Source organism: Gracilinanus agilis, chromosome 2 (assembly GCF_016433145.1).
Source record: "Gracilinanus agilis isolate LMUSP501 chromosome 2, AgileGrace, whole genome shotgun sequence".
Taxonomy (NCBI): domain Eukaryota; kingdom Metazoa; phylum Chordata; class Mammalia; order Didelphimorphia; family Didelphidae; genus Gracilinanus; species Gracilinanus agilis.
The window spans coordinates 562932168-562955312 of record NC_058131.1 but is presented as its reverse complement, the minus strand read 5'-3'; the positions used below and the strand labels follow the sequence as shown (position 1 = coordinate 562955312).

At 40.4% G+C, this 23145-nt stretch overlaps 1 protein-coding gene across 1 annotated transcript in view; it reads left to right on the top strand.

The window, feature by feature from the left end:
- MYO1E (myosin IE) overlaps nucleotides 1–19258 on the top strand; it is a 175700-nt gene extending 156442 nt beyond the window's left edge. The window contains exons 27-28 of the mRNA XM_044660107.1: nucleotides 18501–18670; nucleotides 19055–19258. Of these exons, the coding sequence (XP_044516042.1) occupies nucleotides 18501–18670; nucleotides 19055–19131 (247 nt within the window). The 3' untranslated portion in view covers nucleotides 19132–19258. The remainder of the gene's footprint in view (nucleotides 1–18500; nucleotides 18671–19054) is intronic.
- The last annotated feature ends 3887 nt before the right edge of the window (nucleotides 19259–23145 follow it).

Sequence of the window (23145 nt, the reverse complement as noted above, 5' to 3'; positions counted from 1 at the left end):
AATCCAACCCTCTCTCCTTCTCTTCCTGTTCATCTATGGGTCCAACTCATTATCTATTTGTATGGTTCCAAGGAATCCTGGATGATTTTGATGCATGGATGAGGCACCTTGTTTTATAACAGAGTCTATGAGTTGGTGTTTTACCAAATTGAATGCTTTTTCATAATCAATCAGCATAATGGGATCTTATATTCCTAATAGTCTTTCAATGAATTATAAATGTGGTTCTTATGAAAGTCATTCTTGATCCCTCCAAATAACTTCATTGAGGATACCTTTTATTTATGTAGAAGAGATTTTCAAAGATTCTGTATAGAAAAGAAAGTGGACAAATAGGTTAATAAATAGTTCCCCCTACTACTACTACAAGTCAGATAGATGTTCTCTCAGCTGCCTTTTTGTTGTTGTTATTAAGGTTCAAGATGTTGGTATCTTCTCCTCCTTCAGATATCTTTTATATTAGTCCAACACTCATAATAGTCTTGCCTCCATTATGGGTCTCCTCTCTGGCTGCTTTTTCTGGTTTCATGCCAATTCTACTCCTCAGAAGCATAACTGGATCTATGTTTTGGGATCAAATGGATTTTAAATGTAAAGCTTTTAAAACAGGGTTTCAATGTCTTTGTCAAAAAAACACTTTTATTAAAATCATTTTCTGCAATCTCCATTTTTCTTGTTAATGGTCTTTCCTTTTTCTTTCTGTTATGCTTTTGGGGTGATTTTACTTAGTTGGATATCTTGCCAAGATAATTAGTTCTACCTTCCACTGCTTCTTGCTGTTTTGGAACAGTCAGTACTTCTCATAATTATCCATGTTTTTCTGTATAAGATCTTACAAATTAATCTATATTCTAACCCAGTATTGTATTTGGCTTTTATCTCTTCCTATGGGCAAGTAAATCACATTTGCTGACTAAAGCACTTTTTGACCTCTTCTCGTTTCCTTATTGTGATAATTAATATACATTGGTGAAATTTCTCGCTAAAATTACTATAACCATTGTCTGTATTATTTTTGTTGTTGCTTTCTCATTTTTTATTTTCAATTTCTTCATTTAATGGTTGAATTATATCCATTGTGCACCAAATCTTTTTCTCATTATTACTTTCTCATTTTAAAAACTAATTCTCATTTTAGCTGTGTCAAGTTGATGGTCTGGCTGTACACAGAAAGCTGATTCATAGTCACACATCAAAAACAAGTCTTTTCCTTTCTGTTGAAATATCTCTTTTGTTCTTTACGGTGTCATTTGATGTTACCCACATCTAGGGACTGTCGATTCTCTTTTCAAAGAAAGCATTCATAATACAGAGGCATGAAGCTTCTGTGTATTTTACAAATCTTTGGTCTCTCGTTCCGTTTTTCCTGAACTATACTATCCCATGTACTATCATAGCCTTTCTATGTCTTTGAACTCACTAAATATCATAAAGGAAATATTGATTTAAAAGGTTATATCAAGTTCTTCAAAGAGCTTCTCTCTTCTTTCTCTTTTCTTTTTTTTTTATAGATTTTTTTTTTTATTTTAAACCCTTTAACTTCTGTGTATTGACTTAAAGGTGGAAGAGTGGTAAGGGTAGGCAATGGGGGTCAAGTGACTTGCCCAGGGTCACACAGTTGGGAAGTGTCTGAGGCCGGATTTGAACCTAGGACCTCCCGTCTCTAGGCCTGGCTCTCAATCCACTGAGCTACCCAGCTGCCCCTCTTCTTTCTCAACAAGCATGTTGTCGAACAAGTCATTAAGTATTTTTATGGTTATCTTTCACCAGGTGTTTATTATCACCACTAAAATACATAAGGATATGCAATATCTCATGAAATAAAGTTTCTTGTTGCCTATGAGAATATACCAAAATCTACCCAGATGACTTTTCATTATATTTCCAGGGAGTACCATTTTGCTGCAGCTTCTTTCTTCTGGTTTTGTTTATAGCAAGAATTTCTATGATTCTGTTGCTCCAAGGCCATGTATACTCATTGATCACTGCACACAAAGATCTCACATTTAGAGTATTAAAAATCAAAGGAAAGTTTTTTAATGTTCTAAAATTTTTGATTCTCCATAAAGACCCATTCTGAAGCTTCGTTGTGGCCATAGCGGTCACCCTGGCTTCTTGAGGGCTATACTAATAGATCATATAGTCTTGTAGGTTCTACCATGCTGGAAAAACTTCAAATGTACCTCCAGTAAGAGAAGCAGTATAGCTAAGTTAAGCAAACACAAATGCAACTCTAGTGATAACAGCCAACAAATGCATCTTTAGCTGCTTCTACTTTATATCCTTTTCCTAGATGAGCAACAACCTTTACTTCATTTGAATTTAAACTTTCACTTCGGTTGGCTGAATCCAGACATTAACCTTCTTATTTCTCTGGCACATTCTCCCCTGTGCCAAAAGCCATAAGGGAGGCTTTATGTTTCTTTGCATCATGGACTCCCTTTAGCAACTTGATGAAGCTTATTTTCAGAATAATATTTTAAAAAACATCAAATTGATTGCAAAGGAAATTGATTATATTGAAATGTAATTTTTAAGATGTTTGAGAAACCAGTTCTTGAAACCAAAAAGACTTGCATTGGACGATTAGCCTTCTTCTCTTCCAAGCCTCCATTGAGAACTGGTCAGTGTTACTATAGCTGTGTTACAAATGGGAAAAGTGGCCCGTAAAGAGTAAATAAATAACTAGTAGGTAGTCGCATTAGCTCACCCTGGAATGGGCTCTCAAGATTGTTTCCCCAGATATTATGGCATAATTTTATGTCTTCTGCCTTGGCTTATGCTAAGAAGTAACAGTTTTCTGATTGGGTTTTGCTTAATCAAGCCAAGGGATTTTTCCTTGTAATGCTGTTGGTAAAGTGATGCCACTGACACAGCCAAACCTGCACTAATATAACCCGAAGTTATGTACATGTATATCACTAAAGATCCAGTTGTGCTTCACAGCCCCTCCTTCTGAGAGCAATAGGAGATGCTACCATTGCCAGGGGCTAATGGCATGAACATTGGGGCTGCATATAGCATCTCCTATACATGTCATGCCCTTCCGAGGTAGTCAGGGCATGAAAACTAAATAGTAAATTGAAAAGAACTAAATCCCTTTGCTTTCCTGCTCATTTCTTGTTTTAAAGTTGGCAGTCCCAAAAAGTCTCTCCTGCCCACTTTGCAAGTTACAGGCTCATACATTGGGCAGATGGCAGCATCTGTCAGCCAAAAGCAAGCAATTTAGGAACTTTGTATCTTCACCCAGCTGGCGCACGTACAGCCTTCAGCTGCCTAGTGCCCCCCTGGCTATATAGCATGCCCTTTATCTCGGATGCGGCCAAGGATCACACAGATGTTAGCTCATTATCTCAGCCACTGTCTATGCCATTAACAGGAGGGCTGGCATCTTCATATATTCATCAGCCAATCACAATGCATGAGTTGACTGCCTACTGTGTGTAGAGCACTGTGTATAGCACAGTAGGCTTGGCAGCTACAGAATCAGCCTTTTTCTTCTTTGTGAACTGAAATCTAATGTAATAATGTCTCTGACAGAGAGGGCACTTTGGCTTAACAGCTGAGCTTTTTCTAAAACCTTATAAAAGGACAACTGGGTGAATATCTCTGTTGAAGCCAGAAAGCTTATACAGGATGTTTCAGAAGCTATAAGATTACTTAAAGTTAATGGTTTCTCTTGTGCCAAGAAAAATTGAATTTAGTTTCTATCCAGGGAGGTAGTTATAACATCTTTCTGGAACCAGAAGGGAATTCCTAGATCCTATTATGGAGCTACATTAGGATCATGGTGGTTTAAGAGGGGGTACCTCAGTATTACTTCAGAAACAGAGAGATTCCTACACATCTAAAGATAATATTTGTTAAGTACTTTGCCAGCCTTAAATACTGTATACATTATCATTAACCTAATAAACAACTCTGAAGAATAACTTCTTAGTCCTTACTATTTGACAGAGCGAAAAATATTACTCACTCCTCCTCTTGTCTCTACGGCTCATCTCTTATATTTCTTTAGGAAAAAAGAAGCAATTATATAACTGGGTAAACTGACATTATCTTGGTGGCTCAGCCGCTTATTATCTGGTTCCTATATTTCAAAAGGTCCGAGATTTTAGCAGTGTGGGCAGTCCTGATATTAATTACAATGCTACTCTGTCTTAGTGGAGGGTCTTTGTAGGTTGCTATGACCCAAAATTATTATCTGGTAGCTAGCTTTCTAGTGATGACCCCCTCTAAAACTTAATAGGGCTGAGTTTGAGAAGGTAAACATACAGGCTATCTCTAGGCCTGCGCTCAAAGTCTTTCTCTTTTAGTAGGACCTGCCTGAGTAACATAGAATAACATCAATGTTATCCCTAACCTTCAACTAAGAGGGAGTTCCTTCACAAAAGCTTTGCCCTATAAGAGCATTATTTTTTGTAAAAAAACCTTTGAGATCTGAAAGTGACAAGAAAAAAAAATGTAACTCTTCCATCCCCATAAGATTCAGTGCTGATAAAGAGAGGAAAGGCCGATCACTAGGCTCATAGAAACTTGAGATAGTATACAGCAGCAAATTCAGAACACAGCTTTCACTGCAAATCAGAAGCAGTTGGATAAATCAGGAGTGATATACTAAGAGTAGAGACAAATACTGGCAAAGGAATCAGACAGGTAGCACCAGGCCAAGGACCAGGAACACTGCAAAGGGGTAATGATCAACACAGGAAAATCATAGAGGCACAGTGGGAGTCTAGAACCCAGACAGGGAGACTGGACAATTGGGTAAAGGGCACCAGCCCAAAGGATGAAGCTTTAGTCAATCCATACCTTTAGTACAGTAATTCTGTTGTTCAGATCCTGCGGCCGTGAGAAAGGCATTGAGTGGCACTTAGCTGTAGCATACACAAGGAGTCACATTTGGAAGGACAAATTCATCTTTCAAACACTATTTTGCATTTTGCCTTTGGCATCCCTTACCAATCTAAAAGTCAACTCCTGTGCCTTGATTATACTATGCAGTGTCCCCATCTAGTGGTAGAAAAGGTAACTTTGAGCTTTTTGCCTACAGAAGCCTGTGTGGCCGCCATATTACCCACCACCTAAAGGCAGCCAAATGAGCATTTTTCCAGGAAGGCTTTGAGGGGCAATATAGATACTGTCTATAGCGTTAACTCTTCACTAGTGCAGGTCAGCCACAATGCTAACAAGAAATCCAGGTCGCAGAAGGGTCAATTTCTAAATGAGATTGACCCCAAGTAGCTGAAGAGCATGTGCTTTGCTAAGAACAAGAACAAACTGAAGAAGATAGAATAATGTTCTGCCAGAGGCCACCAAAGCCCCAAGCACCAGGGTCCCCCAAGCTTAGATTCTTCATCTCAAAATCGCCAAGCCCACGGGCCCAAGGACACCATCAAACACATTCATTCGGCAAATATCCAAGTGCCTACTTTGTATCAGACATTGAACTAGATGCTAGAGATAGAGACAAGAACAAAGCAATCCTTGGCTTTGAGTAGTTTGTAGTCTACTGGGGGAGCAACAATACACATAATTAAATGCAAAATAACTGTAAAGTATAAGGTCAAAGCCATTTCAGGGAGGATATTTAACAGTGGAGGCATCAGGAATTAAGGAGAATGTGACAATTGAATTGAAACTTGAAAATTGCTAAGCATTCTTTTTTTTTTTTGTATATTCCCATTGTTCAGTTCTTTTTCTGGAAATAGATATTCAAAATATTTATGTTGCTGTATATAATGTTCTCTTGGTTCTGCTCATTTCACTCTTAATTTTTTTGATCTTTCCACATTTTATTTTGTTTTTGTTTTCAGTCCTTACCTTCTCTCTTAGAATCAATACTAAGTATCTGTTTCAAGAGAGAAGAATGGTAAGAGCTAGGCAATGAAGGTTAAGTGACTTGTCCAGGGTCACACAGCTAGGATGTGTCTGGGGTCATTTTTTTTAATTAACTTGCTCATCATTTCTTAGGACACAGTAGTAGTCCATTGCAATCATGCCACAACTTGTTTAACCGTTCCTCAACTAATGGGCATTCTCTCAATTTACAGTTCTTTGTCATCTCTACAAAGAGAGCTGCTATAAATATTTTAGAGCATATACGTTCTTTTCCTTTCTCCCTGATCACCTTAATAAACAGATCTAATAGTGGTATTATTGTTGGGTCAAAACATATAGTTTTTTGGCATAATTACAGATTGCTCTCCAAAATGGTTAGATCAGCTCACAGTTCCACCAGTACTGTATTAATGTCCCCATTTTTCCACATCCTCTCCAAAGTTTGCCACTTTAATCTTTTATCATTTTAGCCGATCTGTTAAGTGTTAAGATATCTCAAAGTTATTGTGATTATTATTGCTAACAATTCTAACAAGCAGAAGTGAGAAAAGAGATTGCATTTGAGGCATAAGAAGGACACAGAAAATGCAAAAGCTTGGAGGTAGGAGATGGGCTGTCATACAGGAAGAACAGCAAGGCCAATTCAGGTAGAATGTAGAAAGCATAAAGTAAGTTGGAGCCAGATGGCATAGGACTTTAAATGTCAGAGGAATTTATATCCTTGAAGTAATAGGAAGCCACTAGGATTCTTCAATATGGTAAAGGAATAGTCAAACTTGTACTTCAGAAATTTCAATTTGAAAGCTATGGGGAAAAAAATATAGTAGAGACCAACTTGAGAAAGAAAAACTGATTAAAAAACTATTATAATAGTATGGGCTGGGGGCAGATCAGTGACCCAGGGTATAGAGAACCAGGCCTAGAGATGGGAGGTCCTGAATACTTCCTAGCTGTGTGCCCCTGGGCAAGGCACTTAACTCCCATTGCCTACCCCTTACTGCCCTTCTGCCTTGGAACCAAACTTAGTATAGATTCTAAGACAGAATGTGAGGGTTTTGTTGTTTTTTTTTTTTTAATATTATAGGTTGGTGACTATATCAATGAAGAGAATGGGGTCAGATGGGAGAAATATTATGGAGGTAGAAATGATAAAACTTGGCACATGATTAGATCTGGGCTATAAGGGAGAAGAAAAGATGAGTCTGACATCAGGAATGATTGTGGTGCCTTTAACAGAATATAGGCAAGTTTAGAAAAGAGGCTTCATCATAGATGCCACAGACATTCATGTAGAAATCTCAGATCGGTAGTTTGTGATATGAAACTGAAGCTCAGATAAGAGACCTAAGGGTTATCTGAGTAGAGATGAACTTTGAGCCCTCAGACATGGGTGAGGTTGCCTCGTCACAGAGAGAAGAGGACGGAGCCTTGGCTGGAGACATTCACAGAGAAGAGGGCTGAACATGGCTGATGAGCCTGTGAAGGTGGGAAGAAAACCAAGAGAAAGCAGGGTCATAAAAAAACCCCGAAAAGAGTAGCCAGAGAAGTCTAACATTCTCCCTCCTCTCTTAGGAAAAAGCCAAGCTTACAAAATGTTCTTTGCTCAGCTATATAATATCTTTGACCAACAAGCTTGTTTGTTTGGGCTGGTTAATACTTAGGTGACCTTGGTTGCATCTTCTGTCCTGCCCTGCCCACTATACTAGGTCAAAGCATGGGTAACATGACCAGCATAAAGCCCTGGGGCTCTGCTTGTTTGCTTTTTCCTCCTTTATGACACCAAAGCTAATTAAGGGGATGATTCATAAGCAATCTGGAACATAAAAGTTGAGTGTTTTGGGTTGTTTGGAGGGAGGGGGGTATAATGGAATGACTTACACTCTCAGCTCCCCCATGACAGCAGGAAGAAATGAAAATTCAATGATCAAGGATGCAAAGAGTACATGATCTCTGACAAGGTGTGCTAGAAAACTTGCGCATCAGACTGCTCACTCATACACAATGTGATGTGTTGTAGATCAAAGAATATTTCTTCTGTGTGTGTTTGTATATTTTTATGCGTATATGTAATTGCCCCAACAAAAAGCAAGCGCCCTGAGGACAGGAACCTATTAGGTTTTTGTTTTTTTCTGTTTATCCTCAGGAGCTGGCACAGTATCTGCCACATAGGGAGAGGTATTTAATAAATACTTGTTAATTGATTGGTAGACCACTGAATATGTCCAGAGGAAAGCAACCAGGAACATGAAGAGACTGGAAAACATGTGGTAACATGCAGGTAGAGGAACCATGGATATTTATCTTGAAGAATAGAATATTTCAGGTGGGGAACACATTCAGGAAATTTGTGGAAGAGGGGCAGTCTGCATAGCACCAAAGGGCTTAAGTTACAAAAAGGTCCATATAAAGAATTTTCTAACAGTCCAGCAGTGGAGTCACTGGAAGCATTCAAAGACAGAAACATCAGACTCATGCCATGCATGAACCCCACAAAATTCCCAAATCTGGCCAAACTGAATTAAAGTATAACTGAAAAATGGTTAACAAAAATACAATAAAACATCAATGATGCTAATTTGTGGCTTTCTGCATTAATATGCACCCCAATGATTTCTTTGTTTGATTTTGACACCACTGATATAGAGCAGTGGTTCCCAAACTTTTTTGGCCTACCACCCCCTTTCCAGAAAAAATATTACTTAGCGCCCCCTGTCACATACTATCACCATTCCCTTACAGTTATCCACGCCCCACAAATGCACCTGTGGCCACCACCGCCCTCCTGGATTGCTGCAGCACCCACTAGGGGGCGGTGGCGCCCACTTTGGGAATCACTGATATAGAGGGAAAGAGAAGATTCTTCCCCAGGTTGAGTTTAGGCTAAATGACCTCTAAAGTTGAAAAATTTCTATGATTTGGGGGAGTCATCCCTAAAAGATTGGTTTGACAGGTTTTTGATTCCGTGGACCAACAAACTTTGCTTTAGTATAGAATGGAACTTGATCACCTAGAAATAGGCTTCCTCCTGGAACAGAATCTGAAAGGGAAAAGACAATAGTATAATCAGGCAGTACCTGCTAAATATCCCAGCAAAGCAAAGTGTAAAGCTCTTTTCTCTCTCTATCTCTTCTTCTCTTTCCCTTCCCCCAAGATATATTCCCCCTATACATATGCCTGGCTTTCCATCAGCACAAACACATGCCCTCTCTCAAGGCATGGGCTCAGCTCAATGGTAAATAATACTCCATTATCTCAAAGCTGTGATGGATTCAAAACAGCTCCAGCTGCTGAATGATGACTGTCTTGCTTAGCCAAGGGAAATGACTCAGAACAAAGGGAGTGCTGGGCCAACTTATATAGTCAAAGGGAAGAGGATGCTTGAGTCATTTTGGTTTAAGTAAGGGTTTCAGGCTGACTTCTGCTGGCCTGTCTATGCTGCCTCAATAGAGCCCATAAATTTTCAGCTTTCATTTTTCTTTGGCTGTAGGAAACTGTCCCAAGGAAGCAAACTGAGTCCTATGATTTTCACGAGTTTCCAACTATCACCTTCTGCTGTCATCAGCCAATCCTCATTCTAATACACACAAACACTCTTCAAAGCATGTTGGCAGAGGCCATGCTTGGTAAATAAGGTCCTCATTGCACAGCCCAATGAAGCTGCTCTGGCTCAAAAGCAAGAGTGAGGGAGTTCTTGGGTAGTGTAATAGGCATAAGTTTAAAAGTAGGTGTGTAAGCAGGCTAGGAAAAGCCTTAGCTGGAGGTTATGGACATTTTGAATGGAATGCAGGGGAAGGAGGAAGTGGTTTGTGCCTGAGAAAGACTCCATGGGGGTTGGGACAAAAACTGTGGCTGACCCTGGGAAATCTCAGAGCTAGGGGAGTTGTATCCAGATTTCCTGGGATCCTGGAGAGTGATGAAGGCTTACAGCAGAGGACATCAGACCTGCAGAGCAGCACCGAGTAGGGAGTGGTTTGTGATCTGGTGGACAACATTGCAAACTTTCTCTCCCTACCTGGATACCTTAGATCATCTGTTCTGATGGAGTTGACTCCTGGCATCCTGAAACCATCCCTGGATTAGCCGTGAGATCCCAAGTAAAGCCACCCTCAGGTCCTCAGCTAAGCTGACCAAACCTGGCTGGAGCCAGGTTGGGAGGAACTTTCCCCTTGTGACTCTAGTACTGCTTTCTTTGGGCCCTGTCTTGCTTAGGTCATAGGAGAGTGAAGTCAAGTCCCTTAACCCTGTGGTTTGCCCGTAGTCTGTTAGTGTAGAAGAACCCTATTCCCATCCTTTACCTTAGTTTGTCCCTGATTAAAATGTGTTATTAAACTCTTGCCCTTACTTATCAGCTTCCACAGGCTCTGTCTTGTTGATGCTGGGTTGGAGGCCAACAGCCATTTCTGTTACAGACATCCAAACAGCCGTTATCACCCAGTCTCCCTACTTGTTGGGCCCCTTCCTGTCATTCCTGTCTCCCATACACCCACCTGGACCCATATTTACTGTTTAAGGCACCTTTCCCTGGTTTCTCCCTTAACAGTAGTCAATCTTTTTCAACATTTTATTGACGCCTCTTTTTGGTAGTTATTTCCCAGTATAACTGCCCTCCATATTGAATTCTTCTTTGGTGTAATGAAGTTAATCAAACTCATCAGAGGCAATATCGTGTACCCATCCATGGTCTCCCATCTCTCTCAACGGCAAGCGGGGAAGTGGATACTTTCATTTGTGCTCTGAGATGAGCACTGTCTCAATTCATATACATTCTTCCTTGTTTTTCCCAATTCCTTATGCTTAAGTATTTCTTACATAAAAATACTATTCCGTTATATTCACATAGCACAATTTGTTCCATCATTTCCTAGTCAATAGGTGCCTATTTGTTTCTGGCTTTCTACTTACCACAAAAGGGTACTGCAAGGAATTTACTGCCATAAATAGTGCCCTTCTTTCTGTCTTTGATTTCCTTGGGGTAAATGCCCAATAGTGAGGGATATATGAACAGCTAAGGGACTAACCTCCCATAATTTCAAATTGTATTGTAGACAGGTGGAAAGGATTCACAGTTTTAGCTAGCCAATCTTTGAAATTTGAAAAAAACTGGAAACTTTGTTGTGGTCAAAGCCTTCCTCCACATGCCTGATCCACCTTTCAGCAAGTGGGTTGTGGCAGACATTTGAGGAGATAAGATGGTCTTTGTTCTTACAGGTTTTACAATCCACCTTGGGAGGAATTTTTATACACCCACGGGCATCATTACCCCATCCCAACATGAGAGTATTCTAAGAACGTGTGGCATTCCTATAAATCATGATAACCTCAGTGGTTTGGGAACATTTGGGAAAAAAACAAAAGTCAACCAGAAATAAGTCAGGTGAATAAGATGAGTGATCTTATCATTTTGGGTCCAAGATGAAGCATGACTATAGAATAAGGAAATTTTGATTTTTTTTTTCTGGGGTTCATAATATAGCTGGCTGAAGGATAATAGTACAATAGGAATGAGGCATATGTTTTTGTTGGGTTTTTTTCCCCCTTAGATAATAAGCTTCGGTTTATTGGAGGGATGCCCAATGGAGGATTTATGAAAAAACACAGATAGGTATCACAGAGCAATATCTATTACAAACCTACTATTTATAAGACACAGCGTTAAGGAGCACAAATGGGATTATAATTTCCATTAGGGAAGTGACCACGTTGATAAAAATATAAATCTATCAAAGTCTCCAGTTAAACGGAATCTCAAATAAGTAGAATGATACAAGGCTAGACAGGCGGGTTGGGGCCAGTTTGTGGAGGGCCTTGAATGTAAGGTTCAGGGGCTCAGGAGCCATTGAAAGTTTCTAAAGAGGGAAGTGACAAGATCAGACCTTGGAATGAGCGGACCAGTCCTTTCTTTCATTCTGCACTGTGCCTTTTGTCTAGGTAGTTTCTTCCACATTCAGGACTACAGCAAAAAGGAAGAGGCAGGAAGAGAAAGAAGTCAAAAGCCATCATTTTGTAGTCCAGCTTCCTCTAAAGTCTCCTTCTTTGGGATTTCAGACCTGATTCCATGAGTGAAGCAATGGATACTGAGATTTCAATGTGAGCACCAATAAAAACATCTAGATGGTGTAGTGGATAGAGCATCAGTACTGGTGTCAGGAATACTCCCCTTCTTGAATTCAAATCTGGCCTCAAACACTTACTAGTTGTGTGACCCTGAGCAAGTCATTTAGCTATGCCTCAGTTTCTTCATCTGTAAAATGAGCCATCAAGTCTTTTTTGATTTCCACCTTCCCCCAATTGCAAGTAGTGACTTCTCTCCCAAACTGTCTTGTATTCATTTTGTGTATACTTTTGTTCATATTATCTCTTCTTTAAGAATGTAAGCTTTGTTACTTATAAGTTGTGTGGCTTTGCCATTATCTCTCTTCACCTCAGTTTCCTTACTAGCTGTGTGGCCCTGGGCAAGTCATTTAACCTTGTTTGTCTCCATTTTCTCATCTGTAAATAAGCTTTTTTCACCAAACTGCCCTGGGAACAGTCACCAAATCAGCAGTGCCAACTGGATCCATCCATTGCCCTGTTAGAGCCTCTCCCCAACCCTGTCGCATATGTTTTGAACGTAGTAACTTCATTGAATATAAAACTTTCCAGGAGGACTATTTTGAAAGAAACATTATTTTATGATCATCACATCTCGTATGTGTGCATGGGGAGGCTTGCCTCTTTCTGTTCTCCTCTTCACAATCTCTACAAATAAGATCACAGTACAATTCAAACCCTCTCCCACCCTGGGCCAGACAATAGCCTTTGGTCCCCACCCCCAACAGCATAGATTTGTCCCGATATGCCATAAACTAATAACAGTTTGGCACACTGATATAAAGAAAGACAAAGCTAGGTTTCAACTTTTATGTCAGATTCCAACAGCTCCTGCATATGTCTCCTCTTCACTCTAATGACCACTTCTCTGGTTTGGGTCTCATCTCCTCTCAAATGGATTACTGTAATAGTCTCCTAATTGGTTTCTCTGATTTGTCCTACCATGTAGATGCCAAATAATATTCCTAAAAAATAGGTGTGACCATTTTACTTCTGCTCAAGAACATTCAGTGGTTCCCTATTGTCTCAAAGATAAAACAAAAACCTCATACTAGCAAAACTAAAGGTCTTCACATTATGACCTCAGCCTACCTTGCAAGACTTCATATTTCTGTCTTTCCAACATGATGTTCAGATACATTAATCTACTATCCCCCAATCTCATTCCAACTCTTCAGAACGAATCTTTGCAAAGGCTAGCCTGAAATATACTTCTTCCTCTTCCCTCTCTGCCTCTTAGAGTCCTTGATGTCTTTCAAGACCAAGTTCAGGTGAAATCTCTCCTGATCCTCCTACCTGTTCAGGAAATTTTCTCTCTTAAAATTCTGTATTTAGGGTTATTGCTTGTCAGCTCTGGGAGGGGAGAGGGAGAGAATATGAATCATGGAACCATGGAAAAATATTTTTAAAATAAGATTTATTTATTTATTTATTTGTTTGTTTATTTAAGCCCTTACCTTCCGTCTTGGAGTCAATACTGTGTATTGGCTCCAAGGCAGAAGAGTGGTAAGGGTAGGCAATGGGGGTCAAGTGACTTGCCCAGGGTCACACAGCTGGGAGTGTCTGAGGTCAGATTTGAACTAGGACCTCCTGTCTCTAGGCCTGGCTCTCAATCCACTGAGCCACCCAGCTGCCCCCTGTATTTATTTTAGAATACAGACCAAGAGCTAGAAAGAAACTTGGACTCTCTCATTTTATAGATAAGATAAAAGAATCTCAGGAAAGTCAAGTAATTTGTCCCAAGGTCACACAGGTAATGCACTTCAGAGGCAGGATTAGAACCCAGAACCCCTACCTCCAGAATCGCTATTTTTTGTTTCTTCTTCCTCAGCAGAAGGTAACCTTGAGAACAAGGGTGATTCTTCAGCACCTAATATAGTGCTTTGTACATAGTCGGTTGCCTAGAACTTTTTGTTAAATTCCATTTCTTTCACTTCTTTTACCTACTGAGAGAAGCACCAGACAGGACCACACTGACTTGTGTTAATTAGGCATTTATCCTGGAACACAGAACAAGCAAAATATTCTTTCTTCCACACAGCCAGTATTCAGTTTGTTTTGTGCGCTCCAACCTGCTTTAATGGAAATGTCGGCTGTATTTTTCTTATGATGGGATTTGCCTTTCCATAAGTGGAAAATACAATAACTACTTCTTAGCTTCCCCTCCCTTCACTACCCTGAAACCTCCCATCTCTCCTTCCTTTTATCATTTGCTTATTGCAGAGAAATCAGATGACTCCTCGAATACCCAGGCTAATGGCTTTTATTAGTACAATGCTGACACAGTCTCAATATAGGTTACTTTAATTAAGAAAGCACTTACACTGCATACTTTCACAGTAAGCATTTCTCAGAACAAGAAAGCTGGAATTTTCAATAAACATTAAGTAGGAAACGATTTAATGCCTGAGATGCAGAGCAGGTGTATTTTCCTCTCAAATGAAAGCAGAGTTGTTGGGTATATGAAAAAGAGGTCAGTTCCAGGGAGTGGATATTGAGTGACCTTTAAGTTCTCCATCCTCCCAGAATGGAGAGGACTCTCCCACATTCCTGGTATGTTTCCTAAGCTGTGAAGGAGTGCATTTCATAGCAGGAGGAACATCTCCCCCTGCTGGTTCTCAGGGCTCTACTCCCCTACCCAACTGCCCTGTCTTTCACGCACATACCCACCTGTTTGGAGTTGTAACTTTTTAAAGGGAACCAGGTATGCTTGTCAGCATCTACGGGTCTCCCCACCGACCCCCAATATTCTCTGAAAATGGAAGCAAGAGATGTATAGGAGCCCTGGGAATTTTCCTTCCTTAATGGTAATAAAAAACAAACTTTTATATAGACTTAAGTGTATGTATGCAGTAAAATCCTTTGCATACATGATCTTATCCTCTCAGAAAATATCGATTAAGCACCTACTATGTGCTGGGCACAGGGGATATGACAAACAAATGAAAATCTCCCCTTTTGAGAATTGTACATTGCATTCTAGGCAGACAAGTTAAAATATACTCTAGTTCAAAAAGCTTAAGCAAGAGAGGAGAGGATTTCTTTCTACATAAAATCTAGTTTCTTCTACATAAAGTCTACTTTATTATAGTATCAGAGATTTAGAACTGGAAAGGACCTCTCTAACTCAAAACATGTTGAAATTCCTCACGTTCAGCACATAATGAACATTTAGTAAATGTTTTTATTCAATAAAAAAGTAAGAGTCACCCCAAAAGATTTCTAAATTTTTTGTCATTCTGAGATGAATAAAAAACAACATAGTTTTCTACATTCAAAGAATTACAAAAAATAAGGATTGCAGATGAAGTCATGTCTATTATATATTACATATGGATTGTTTTTTTTACAGAATAAGTTAAATTCAGCACATTTGTCCCAAATGTGTGTATATATACATATATAAAGTTTATGGGCTCCGTATCAAGTCCAACTTCTGTATTATCTTGATAAACTGATTATGCAGGGAAATATGCTTGTTGTATGCAGGGAAATATGCTTGTTGTCAAATATCATCTCCAAAAATATTTTGTATGCTTAGAGAGAGAGAAAATGGGAAAATGAAGGGGAAACCAAGAAGTGATAAGATACATATATAAGTGGAGCAAGGCAGAGAGTGTCAGACCTAGAGTCAAGAAGACTTATTTTCCCAAGTTCAAATCCAACCTGACACTTAATTGGGCAGTCCGGGGCAAATCGCTTTTCCTCATTTGCCTCAGTTTTCTCTTCTGTAAAGAGATATCAAACCACTCCAATAACTTTGCAAAGAAAACCCCAAACAGACGGCATGAAAATTCAGATGCAACTGATAATCACATATTGTAATATATATTATATACACATGAACATCTCTATAAATTCTTTATGAAAACAACATACATTGGCATGAGCAGGAAAAGAACAAGGAGGTTTCATAAGTGGTTTTCTACTAGAAAACACATTTTGACAACTGAAATGTAGGGGGCAACAAGAATCTGGTTTTTTAAGCATTTGACTGAGTAATAAAGTCAGGTACAAAATAAATTTTTATCCCATGTAACTAAAGTGGTACTAAAGGGATCGGGCTATCTCCTATCTCCATAAGTTTGCACAGGTCTAGAATGCACATTCTACTCCCCTTTGTCTCTTAAAATCCCTAGCCTTTCTTCAAAGTTCAGCTCATTAAGCTGCTCCCAATTCCCTCAGCTGCTAGTGCCTCCCCACTTCTATACAAAAACTTTTATTCCCTTGTATTTATTTTGTATGTTGTTGTTCATTCCTCTTAATCGACCCTGTGACCCTATATTGGGGTTTTCTTAGCAGAGATCCTGGAATGGTTTGTCATTTCCTTCTCCAGATAGATAGATAGATAGATAGATAGATAGATAGATAGATAGATAGATAGATAGATAGATGGATAGATGGATGGATGGATGGATGGATGGATGGATGGATGGATGGATGGATGGATGGATGGATGGATGGATGGGCAGACGGATACAGACAAGCAAACAGAGTTAAGTGCCTTGCCCAGGAGTACACAGCTAAATAAGTGGCTGAGGTTGAATGTGAGCTCATGAAGAGGAGTGTCCCTAATTATAAACCCAGTGCTCTATCTACCATGCCAATTAGTTACCCAGCATATTTTATTTATTTTATTTCAGCTCTTACCTTCCATCTTGGAATTAATACTGTGTATTGGTTCTAAGGCAGAAGAGTGGTAAGGGCTAGGCAATGGGGGGGGGGGGGGGTTTCCTATCCCATGGATAGGAAGTATCTGAGGTTACATTTGAACCCAGGACCTCTTGTCTGTCTCATATCCACTGAGCCACTTAGCCATCCCTAATGCTTTGCAAATGTAAAGTACTCTTATCATTATAACTAGTTTGCTTTCAAGGCAGCAGATCTGGGCCTGGCTCTCAATCCAGTGAGCCACCTAGCTGCCCCCTCCAGCACATTTTATCTAGACTTTTAAGTATATATTGTTTCCTTTCATCAGAATATAAGCCCCTTGATGGCAAAGATTTCTATCTTTGTATCCCCAGCAACTTGCCCATAATCTACTATGGCTTAGTAAAGGTTTATATAGTCTTAGAGTCTTGCTAGAAGCACTGATAGGTAACATTTTAAAACATAAAATCTCTGTATAAACTATGTAGTTAAAATAAAAGACTTTCAGCCAACATGAAAAAATTAAAGAATTTAATTATGTAATCACTTTCATTTTTTTCTTCCATTCTATGAATAGACTGGCAGAAGAAAGATAAGTCGTGATGCTTACTATTTTTCAAATTAGGATCAGTTAGCCCAAAGAAACCTGGGGTGGGGAGGGCGGAGAGAGAGAGAGAGAGAGAGAAATGATTCACATTATCTGAAGATAATCTTTGGCTTCATATTGACTTTTCATGTTGCTTTCTCTTTCTCCCCAGCACCCTTCCCTTCTAGAAGTCCTTCCTACTTTCTCCTAGCCTTCTTGCTCTAATAAAACCTACTATCTACTATCAGTGATTTAGATTTTGGTATGAATTTAAGGGAACATGGTCTATCCTACAGGATTCATCTGTTAAATTTTGACTTTTATTTGTGGGATAAAAAGCTTTATCTCTAGTTAAAGGAATTTCAGACCTTTAATTAATAAGGTTCTAAAACAACCCCTAAGCACTTGCCTTCTCTACCCTATGTGGAAATATTTGCACAACCTACTCCCTGATAATTGACAGTTGACACTACTCCTAGGACAACTAAACAGATTATATATGAACATCATCAGAAATTATTGTGCTGTAAGAAATGACTAATCAAGAATTCAAAAGCTTATGGGAAGACTTTTATGAACCAGTCCAGATTCAAATCAGCAGGACCAGAAAAAGAATTTATGCCATGATCACAATAATGTAAAGAAAGACAACATTCGGAGATATAACTAATCAATGCAATAAGCAGCTGTGACTTTTGAAGACTGATGGGAAAAACATGCCACTTGCTTCTTGGAAGAGAGGTGGTGGGCTCCATGAGTGGAATGGGGTGTCCATTTTCAGACATGGAAAATGTGTCCATTTGTTTTGCTTAACTGTATTTCTTTGTCATGAGGAAGGGGCCGCTGGAAAGTGACAGTGATATTAGAGGAAAAGGGAGCATCCATAAAACATTATATATGTATAAAGTATATTTTATATATCAATCATATACAGACACGTTCATATAAACAAGCATAATCTCTACTAAAAATGTGCCTGGGACAAAACTCTAGAATTAGCTACCTCCATCTCTGAGGATAGTCATCCCTATGCAATAAGAATAGCTGAAAATAATTAAATAAAATTAACAAAACAGTATGGGGCAGCTGGGTGGCTCAGTGGATTGAGAGCCAGACCTAGAGACAGGAGGTCCTGGGGTCAAGTCTGGCCTCAGACACTTCTTAGCTGGGTGACCCTGGGCAAGTCACTTAACCCCCATTGCCTAGCCCTGCTCTACTGCCTTAGAACCAATACATAGTATTGATTCCAAGATGGAAGGTGAGGGTTTAAAAAAAAAAAAAAAAGAATATCCCAGAAACTACATACTCACCATTCTCTTGCTCCTTTCCACAGGGTCCGGAGGCAGACAACGAGTCGGCCTCCCCCAGCTGGTGGCAGACCCAAGCCCCAACCCAAACCTAAGCCTCAGGTCCCACAGTGCAAGGCTCTGTATGCTTACGATGCTCAGGACACAGATGAACTCAGCTTTAATGCCAATGACATCATTGACATTATCAAAGAAGGTAAGGGGATGGCTGCCACCTGAGACTCTTTCAGGAAGCTTTTCTCATCCCCCAGGCTGGTTGGCAGAGGTATGGGGCGTGGGTGGGGGCGGGGGTGGGGTTTTGCGTAGAAGAGAGTCCGGCTTGGGATCAAAAAGCCAGGAGGTAAGAACTGGAGCTCAGAACGTGGCTGGCTATTGGGAGTTCGCGTCCTCCAATGAGGTTTGGAGATTTTGAAAGGTCAGGAAAGTAGACAAGTCACTTAAATCAGGGCTTCAGAAAACCCTGTTGTGAAGAGGGCCCTCCTAAGATGCAAAGGGAAGTTGTTGGCTCAGTCCCCAGGGCGCAGAGCGCTTTTTGGGGACAGAATGGCCGCCGTAACACCATCTTTCTTTGAACTTACAGATCCCTCAGGCTGGTGGACAGGCCGATTGAGAGGCAAGCAAGGACTGTTCCCCAACAACTACGTGACCAAGATCTGAACAAAGAGGGATGCTGGACCATGTTTAGGGAGGAGTCCTAGAAACAGATGGAGCCCAGAACCTTTTCGGGGACTCTCCTTCTAAGCGACAGCGAGCAATGTCTTCTCTGTGGCCTGGCGTTCCTGACTGCCCCTTCATTAGGGAGGTTATTGAGAAGCCAGGGGGAGGGGGGAGGGGGGTTGGAGGGGGAAGGGGAGGAGGTTGTAAGAAATGACTCTATCTAAAAGGCAACCAGGTAGCCTATATCATAGGAACCCAGAAGGACGGAGATGTGACCCACCAAGATTTATTTATTGTATTTAAACTTGGTCAGATGGAAGGGGAAGTCTACTCCGTCCTGATGATTTCTGTGGAAGCAGCAAAGTCACTTTCCCACGCAGGCCCAGGAAAGCTTTAAAGGCTGTTGTTGACAAGTGCCTTTTAGTTGGAGTCTTCGTTTAAAAAAAAAAAGAACCAATACAAAACAGGAAAAACCCCAACCTTTGACACAGACGCCTCTCTGCCAATGCTGCGATTGTTCCAAGAGGGATCCGTCCCAAAGACCCTCAGATGGAGGACTGACCATGGAGTGTGAGTGGGCAGTTTCCATCCAAATGCCGAGTCTCTCCAAAAAGAGCTGGTTTGCACTTGGCCCAGAATTCCCACAAGGAACCGTCTGGCTGGGCAGGAGTAGGGACGTGGTTCGGAAGCGGGTGGGGGAGGGGGGGTGATCCACGTTGCCTTCTTTGCGTCTTAAATTGGAATGTGGCTGGCCCATGTTGGTTTTACGTGTAATGCTGTACCTATTACAAGAAGGATATCTCTTCCTCAAGCTGTACATTTATAAAAACAGATCATATACTGTATATACAAAATCCTAAAATGGTAGAAACATGTATGAATGTATAATGTAGTATCCCACTGTACTTAGTCATAAGGTAGTTTTATTATAAGACTTGCACCAGGTACTATAAATGTGCACTATTCCTTTTCAGTTATAGAATCAGTGTTACTCTTCTAGCCCATGCCCTTCCCCAGACCCATTTGGCTTTCGCTTCTCTTGTTGGTAATCATCTTCATCTCCTTCTCCAATCCACTCCCCAGTTCTCCCAAATAAACATAGGAATCCGGAGAGCTGCCTTGTTCATTCATGGGTTCAAGCACAGATTGGTGTTTCTGTGATTCCTCCTTCCCTCCCCAACGAGCAAAAGTCTTCTTTGGCATTTGGGAAACTGAGGCATGGATAATGTATGGCCTGAGTCTGTAATTTGTTTTCTGTTTGAGAAAATAAAACACGAGGACCACAAACTAGTATAAAGCACCTTGTACCTTGAGAACTGGAAACTTAAAACCTAATTCAATAAATGCGCTTTTAAAAAGCTCTGTAGTTCCATATCATGAGCTTTTAAGGAGAAGAAATAAACAGAAGATAGAGGGAAAGAAAATAAGAAAACAAACAAAAGTGAGACCTTTCTATCTAGAGGTAGAAGACACTTAGGCTACTGGAAACAAGGTAGGAGAAAATCAGAGGTTCTCCTACCTGCCTCATGCCTTCTTCTCACAATATCCCAGGTCCTCCTCTGCCCAAAGGTCAAAATCGTCTCCCTTCCTGGACACCTTATCCCTACCAGCAAACATCAACTGCCCAATCAATTCTCACTTCCCCAGGACTAGCCTTTTTACCCAGTATCCTTACTCCAACACCCTAGACCCAATTCCCTGCCCAGCCCACACCTGGACTCAGCAGTCATGAGCATCCCCACCTTTAGGCCTTTCCCTCTAGGCAAACCACTCCTTAGCATTGACTCTCCCTCTAGAGAATTTGTGGAGGAAGGGGAAAGAAAGGTTGTCATCTCAGAGACCTTAAGCACAGAGGGCACAAGTACACAGTAATAATTGATACAAGATGCTTTTAAAGTTTACAAATTACTTTACATGATTTCCTGTGTGCACTATTATCCCCAATTTATAACTGAGGAAACTGAGGCTGAAAGAGGTTAAATGACTTGCTATGGCCACAGAGAGTCAAAGGTTGAATTTAAACCCATTATATCTTGGTCTTAAGTCCATCACACAATCCCCAGTAGCACTGCTGAGAGATGGATCCTTAGTTTCTTTGTTATAACTACAGTACAATTTATTTACTGTAAGTGGGAGATAAGGGTGGAATTTTAGGAGACATTCTAGAAAACTTGAGGTGAATATAAACTGAGGGTCAGGAGACAGCTAGGTAGGTGGCTCAGTGGATAGAGAGCCAGGTCCAGAGTCAGGAGGGCCAGTGTTCAAATATGGCCCCAGATGCTTTCTAGCTATGTGACCTTAGGCAAGTCACTTAACCATGTTTGCCTAGCCCTTGCTCTTGTTACAAAGCAGAAGGATTTTAAAAAGAAATAACTGAGGCTGGATAGAGCCCATCAGCAAGCAATTCCCACTCCACCACCCAGAAAAACCTGCACATCATCTGTCTTATGGATGGACCTAAAGTCATTGGCTAGGAAGACAGATTTTTCATAGCAGGCCAGGGCCAATTACTATTCACTTTCTTCAAGGGCTATTAGCAGCTGCCTGAAATGAAACCACCAGATTTGAAGATCTCTCCTGGGTAGAGTTTTTGTTGTTGTTTAGCCATTTTTTTTAGGCTTGACCAACTTCTCATGGCCCCATTTGGTTTTCTTGGCAAAAATACTGAAGTGGTTTGCCATTTCCTTCTCCAGTTCATTTGACAAATGAGGAAAGAGGCAAACAAGGTTAGGTGACCTGCCTAGTCTCGCATGGCTAGTAAGCATCTGGGCCACATTTGAACTCAGAAAGATGAGTCTTCCTAGCTTCAGGTCCAGCGTTTTATCTACTGAGAAACAACACATCTCCTTCTTCCTCACCCCACCACCCACCTCCCATCCCTGCCATTCTGGGTAAAGTACTTGAGGTTTAGTCATTCCTTGTCACAGACAAGCATTTGATTATTTTCCTTGTGAATTTTTTTTTTTGTCCAACTTCCAGATTTTCAGTCATATTCCAATTAGTTGAGGTTGGTAGATCCATGCTGGAAACATGGTACCTTCCATCACAAAATCCTTGCCAGGGAGCTGCTCTTATCCACTCATCAAGAGTCTCACAATTACCACCCAGAAGTTCTCTCTCAAAGTCCTCCCCTCCCCAATGTTGCACCCACTCTTACATATTTTCCTCCTCTGCCCTTCAAGGGGGCAAAAAGAGAAGCCACCATCAATCTGCTTCCTTTCCTTGTTCCTTTTTGATCCTGCTCTTGGACTTTTTCCTGAGTATTTTCCCCCAGGGCTCTAGCCCTGAACTGTGTTCTTGGACTAGGGCCATCCTGCTACTGGGCTTCAATCTCCCTAGTGACTGCCATGCTGCCCCTTTCCCAGCATACATTACTTCCTCATACAAGTGAACAGCACTTGTTCCTCAACCTGGAAGCTGTCCCTATTTGACCAAAAAAAAAAAAAAAAAAAATTTGGGTCAGAATCACAGTCCATTACAGACAGAATCAGAACTAGAATGTTGATGTTCAATTCTCTTTCCACTGCCTCTCCAAAGGTCAGAATTACCCTCAGACTTAAGCCTCAAAAACTGAAATATCTACAGAAGGCTAATGGGTGATAAGCTGTAGTTTAAAAATTCCGGGTTGTCCAAAATTTGAAGAAAGATTTTGTGAAATCTAGGAATTTGAATTCATTGCAGACTTTTTAGATTTCCCTTTTTCTCCTAGTTTCCCCCATGAATTTTAGAATATGGTTTTAAAGGCAGAAAGAATTTTCTTATATTCAACCTACTTTTTGGGGTTTTTTTAATCAACTTATTGATCATGGAACTCTACACTGTTAGGTAACTGAGTACTTTCCCATTTTTTTTCTATTCTACATGAACCCAAAGTCTGACTGCAAATTAATTTAATATCAAAATGTGTATAAGCTGGTGTATTATATACAGATAAAAACTCAGTTAGCTAGGTAACAAATGTCAGATGTAGAATGTAAGCTCGTTGAGGGCAGGGACAACACATGCATCTTTGTT